At 35.6% G+C, this 6,031-nt stretch overlaps 2 protein-coding genes across 2 annotated transcripts; both read left to right on the forward strand.

Annotated features, from left to right (window-relative positions):
* Positions 1–600: 600 nt before the first annotated feature.
* LOC125589862 lies at positions 601–2,799 on the forward strand. Its single transcript, XM_048762460.1, has one exon. The coding sequence runs from the start codon at positions 1,407–1,409 to the stop codon at positions 2,604–2,606; it is 1,200 nt and encodes a 399-aa protein (XP_048618417.1). The 5' UTR covers positions 601–1,406; the 3' UTR covers positions 2,607–2,799.
* Positions 2,800–4,534: 1,735 nt separating this feature from the next.
* Positions 4,535–5,645, forward strand: LOC125589863. The gene has a single exon (XM_048762461.1). It carries the CDS (start codon positions 5,070–5,072, stop codon positions 5,565–5,567), a length of 498 nt encoding a protein of 165 aa, XP_048618418.1. The 5' UTR covers positions 4,535–5,069; the 3' UTR covers positions 5,568–5,645.
* Positions 5,646–6,031: the final 386 nt, after the last annotated feature.

Here is a 6,031-nt window from a genome sequence, read left to right on the forward strand (position 1 = left end):
AGCTAGAACAATGTTGTAACTTTTGTTTTCTCCTATTTATCAATATCGTAGCTACAAAATTAATGAATTCGATAAGATAAAAAGATACCAGGAAAAAAAAAGCAAAAAATGAATGCTATCACATCAACTTAAATTGAGTTTGATATTTAAATTCTTCCTCGGCTTTTACTAAATTCAACAAAAAAAAGAAAGAAAACAAAACAACCCCAACTGAGCATCTCTGATCCATAACACTATTTTAGTGTCAAAACCACACTATTTTATTGTAGTTTTAACACTAAAAACAAATTCATTTCCAACCACAACACTAAACTTCACACTAAAACCTATTTTATAATATTATATATATTTAATTTTTTAAATTTTTGTTTCTAATAATATAATTTATTAATAAAATAAGTGAATAGTATTTTAGTGGAGTGAATAGTATTTTAGTGTGGTGAATAGTATCACACCAAATTTGGTGTAAAGTTATAGTGTTACACTAAAATTGTGTGATTTTTAGTGTTGGGTTGAAGAAGATTTTGGGATAAAATTCACACTAAAATACTCACTCTATTCCTAAATATAAAATTTTTTAGGTAAAACACACTTATTAAGAAAGTTACTTTTTATTTAAAAAGTAACATTAAAATTTTAAATTAAAAACTATTCAACCAATTACAAAATAAAACTATTAAATTTGATTGGTTACACAGTTTTTGATAAACTTAAAGCTACTTAGAAATATTGGAACATCCTACATGAGAATAGCTTTGGCCCCGATACGGACCCGGGTTCGAATCCTGCTGGCCACCGTCGATTAAAATGGGGTGAAAAAGGCGGCCCTCCAGGATGCCTTCTGCGGAAATGTATTTAGGCGCTAGTTGAGTTCTCTCCGGGGTGTCTGGATTACCTGAATTATCAAAAAGAAAAAAAAAATACAATAACATCCTATATTTAGAAACACATGGAGTAGTGTTTTGCATGTCTTTAGTCGCTTTATTGTAGGCCTACTTTATCGATCATATTCCCTTTCTCTCTCTTGTTTTTCATTTTCTTTCCCTAACTTCTAGTCATTTATAATGAACTTTAATTTGAAAATAAAAAATCGGTGGGCCAATGGAAAAGGGCAAAAAATAAATAGAAAAGAAAAAGAAAACGTAAAGCTAAAGCAAACACTCTCGAAGCCTATAGCTAAGCGTCACTACACATTCCAGCTCTTTCAAATCTCCTCAGTCTCCCATCAAAATACGAGAAAAACATAAAAAAAAAAAGAAAAAGTTAAAAGAAACCCTAATTTAAGATCCGATCGTCGTCATCTTCACTCCTCTGGATCTTCACCACCCAAAAACAAAAGCACCAAAAATTCCAAATTTGGAAACTTTCTACCTCTGTCCTGTTTCAAGATTTTGTTCTTGCCCGAGATGAAAGACAGAGGAAAGAGAACAGCAACTGAGCGAAGAAACGACGACGTGTCGTTATACTACAGCACACCGTCAGAGTTCTCTTGTCGGAAACATCCATCGGTTTCCCCTGTCGGAATCTGCCCGTACTGTCTCAACGACCGTTTAGTTAACCTCGTATGCTCCCAGTGCGGCGAACAGAGACTCTCTTCTTGCTCTTGCTCCGACATCTCTCCTAATCACGCCGGCGTGGAACCCGGAAACGTCAGGATCTCTTCTCTCATCGACGAGGAGACGGCGAAACAGAGGAAGACGACGAAACAGAGTCGAAAAACAGAGGACGTTGTGGTGTTCAAGAGGAGTAGTAGCAGCTGCGTTGAGATTAGTAAGAGGAAGCATCATAGACTCTCGAGACTCGGGAGGTTCTTGAGGAAGATTAATCCAAGAAAGGAAAGACCTTTCGATGAGAACAACAACAACGATACTTGGCGTTTGGATTATAACAACGACGGCAAGACACTAAGGGTTTCGAGATCGAGATCGCTTTGCAGCTTCCGAGGAGGCAACGTGTACTTAAACGGATCGGAAGAAGACGTGTCGTCTTTCTCCGGCGCGAGGAGCTCCTTCTCCGCCGCGAGAAGCTCGAGCGTCTTCGATACGACGACGACGGAGACGCGGAGGAGCAACTTCGAAGGGAGGAAGAGTAATTTCAGCGAGACGACGGAGACGCGGAGGAGTAACTTCAGCGAATCGGAGCCGCCGCGGAGGAGCTGTTTCGAGGCGAGGAAGAGTAACTTCAGTGAAACAGAGTACCCACGGAGGAGTAACTTCAGCGAAACAGAGCATAAACAGAGTATAAATAACCATCCGCGGAGGAGCAACTACGAAGCGGCGCCGAGGAAGAGTAATGTCAATGAGGAGCAGCATCGGAAAAGTGATTCGTCGGCGATGAGTTTCACGAGGAGGGTTATGTCGATGAAAGAGAGTTACTTTACCGGAGGAGAAGAGCCTGGTTACATTGATCTCAAATTCGATTCCTCTGGAGTAGTAGGAGTAGGAGTAGGAGGAGGAGAAGTGGTGGTGAACGACGGCGTTTTGGAGCACGGAGGAGGAGGGTCTTGCCGATTAACGACGAAGGATCGAGAGTTGAGTAAGAGTAGAAGGAGCTTCAAAGGATGGAAATGGATTTTTGGACATCATCATCATCAAAGGGATTCATGAATCATGATGATGATGATAGAGATGATATTTATGGGATCCAGTTAAGGAGCAAGCAATGGAGTTACGGTGTTGTGTGATCCGATGTCAATCTTAGTCAAAAAGCTTCTTTTTTTTTTCTAATGGTTTACTATCATTTTGTTTTGTTGAATATATATATATCGACGCATCGGACTGCAAGTTTTGTGAGTTTAAAGGATAGACATGAGATTATGAGTGTAACAACACAACTCAACTATTAACCGGTTTTAACCAAAGTCTTATTCTGTAATCTTATAACCGAGTTTATGTATCTTATTGGTCTGTTGATGTCATATGCTGCTGGAATTTGTAAGCGGGAAACCGAGTAGAACAACACCTCTTGTTAGAAAATGGTACAAACCAATAGTTAAAATCAGTTTGCATCCAAACTCGTCTGAAAGAAAATTCTAAGTTAGCAAAATGAACCACATATAGATAAACTCATAAAATGCATCCAAACTCATTCATATCTACAGACTACAGAGAAACAGCATTTTCCGAATCACTGTTTTCGTGAATTGAGAGGTAGAGCATCTATATATATATTTTTCTTTATATGATGATAAAGCTTTTACAGGGTTTGAAGCCCATCTCATCTACATAAGTTTTGGCTTTTGAAATTTCATAATGTTTGGCTACTACAAGCAGTCCAAAAACATATATTTTGTAAACTTTAATCAAAAGAAGATTAACCCTGAACTGTTGATTTTGCTTTCTGTTTATGTTCAATCCGTCTTTCGATTCATCTGTCATTGGTAGGGCTGTGCAGATTGGTTTAAGCTTGTTGCATGAGCCTATGCAGGAAAAATTGGCGCTATATTGATTGATTCTGGCATGAACTTGCTTTATTTCTTAATCGCTTATAGCAGGTCTGCATAAATTAATTTATGGCACTGGCACGGTTGGTCTGTAGATTTTTGGACATGGTCGGCCCATAAAATTTTGGACCACTATAATATCATTAGTCATCGACTCATTGGCATAATTAACTGATTTGGTCGAAGCTTTTAACATGATACATTAACACAAAATTTGAAGCAACTTGATGCAAGTTGAATTATTTTTTTATACATGGCCAATTTGAGGCAAGACTAATGACTAAAATGAAAGGGCAAATATAGTAAAGAACCGTGATATATCGTTTCTGATCATGCTATAGCTATAGCTATAGTGATTGGGATGAGCTTGTTGAGGTTTGTGGTAACAGATAGAAATGAGGCCGTGAAACCATGACTTGCTAATGGGTTTGATTAGTGTAATAAAAGCGGTTGTACCGATTTGAACGATTAACAAGTTTGAGAAATTCGACCACTTACACTTCATGTAGAGAAACTTTTTTCTTTGTTTTCTCTATAACTATGGGTCTGGTCCTGAGATTAAAAAGTTTTCCAAACTGTAGTTATACTATTGTAAATTGAAATAGAACCTTAATCTATATACTTTCTATCAAAATAGGATCCTATTTTGTAAACAAAATCCCAAAAACAAAAATGAAGGACTTAGTGCAAATGCACTCTGAGCACATGTTTAGAACTTACACTGTTGATATGAAATCGAATAAATAACAAATTCACATTTGGTTTGTTTGTTATTAACATTCATGTAAAGATTCATGAAAGTGTCATTTGATTTCTCTAACTGTCGTTGTATAATTCTATAAATATAGTCTTACCGATTATAAGCATGGTTTAATTATGATTCAGTTTATTGTCTTGGCCATACTATAGCTTTATCCGGTGATCACTTAGGCATGGTCCTTTTAGAAAAGGTCAATGCACAATTTGCCAAACGTATCATCAATGTTTCACCCTATATTGATGTTCCGGATCACATAACCTTTGCTTTGATCTTTATTAACAAGATACTTCGCGTGTACACAATGGACAGCTTTTCACAAAGAGATTTGAACTAATATCTTTTTTTGTTCACATGAACTTATTTTATAATTTACTTATTATAATTGCCACTTTCCAGAAAGATTTGTAATCACATGATCATTTCAGATTCTAGAACTATTCGAATTTAATGCGTAAACAGCATACACATTAAAAATAATAATTTATTTTTAGCTACAAAAATCAGAAAAGGCTTTATAATCTGATATAAACTCATTTTCTTCGTCCATACCCTACCAAAAGAATATCTTAAACGATTGGCTACATAAAGGTAGAGTGTTATTCAAGAAAAATTAACCACCATTATCGTAATCTCATGAGTTCTGTTCACAGATTATATTACCTAAATAATACTCCAAATAACTTCATTTATAATGTTTTTGCTTCCTTGATTATCCATTTCTTAATGTCTTCCTTATAGAAGCAAAGAACAAAGAAGTTCCTTCAAACCAAATATCCTAAATTACTACAATATGTTAGGATATAGTTTGTTCTTTAATTTCTTCCATTGTCTTTCTATTTCTCATTCGACTCTCTTATTCAAGATTCCATGGAAGATCTTAACACATATGCAGCTGATTGCGTCGTTGTATCGTGTTGTTGCAACTGTCTTGTTCTCCAAATCGCGATCTTCATCTTCCTTGGACTTCCTCAAAAGCTGGTCAAGAACACGAGAAAGTGCTACACAAAATGGGGAATAAACCGAAGAACAAAAAGAATGGGTCTCGGTTGTGAATGTAAAGAAAAAATCGGGGTTGATTCGGAATGGATAAAAGAGATTATGAGTATAGAGATGGAAGGCTTTGGGTGTATTGAAGAAGTTGAAAAGTCTCTGGAGGAGTTTTCAAAGAATGGTGAGTTTTTGTTTGGGAGCTTCTGGGGACAAGAGAGAATTCAAAATTCTTCGTCAATGTCAAGTTGTTTTAATGACAACTTTGACTTAAGATTTGTAAGTCGTTATGAGATAATAGAAGAAAATTTCTACTCATTGGATTATATATTCACAACTTCACATATTGAAATTAGTGGAAATAAAAATATCCACTAGGTTGGGGTTTTGCTTGTTCCTAGAAATCCATGTTATATTAGCCAGTTTTTTATAAAAAAATCATATAATTGGCAAGTTCTTGTTCTGTTAACATCCGCATCATACATGGTTTAATAAGCAACTAACATTTCTCAAACATATAGTGAAAGATTTAGGTTATAAATATATACTAAATACAAGTAGTATGTGATATTTGTCACATTGACCATCGTAAAAGTCGATTTTAAATAACGCAATGTGTAATACAAAACTACGAAATCAAAGAAACTGTAGTCAGTATCCATCTGAACATATATATATATATATATATATATTACGACGTTCTTGTTTATTAGGATCAATTCAAGAAATGAAAAGGCTTCCTTCCAAAATAATCAATTCAGGAGAGAACTAAAAATGTGTGAAAACAAAGAGGCGTGTGCTCTTACGCATAAGAAAATTATTACAATGACTACCCAAGAAAT

The sequence above is a fragment of the Brassica napus genome, chromosome C7, assembly GCF_020379485.1.
Source record: "Brassica napus cultivar Da-Ae chromosome C7, Da-Ae, whole genome shotgun sequence".
NCBI lineage: Eukaryota > Viridiplantae > Streptophyta > Magnoliopsida > Brassicales > Brassicaceae > Brassica > Brassica napus.

Bases quoted from the DNA above. Each gene is read 5' to 3' on its own strand.
- LOC125589862 (XM_048762460.1), top strand. From the start codon at position 1,407: ATGAAAGACAGAGGAAAGAGAACAGCAACTGAGCGAAGAAACGACGAC.
- LOC125589863 (XM_048762461.1), top strand. From the start codon at position 5,070: ATGGAAGATCTTAACACATATGCAGCTGATTGCGTCGTTGTATCGTGT.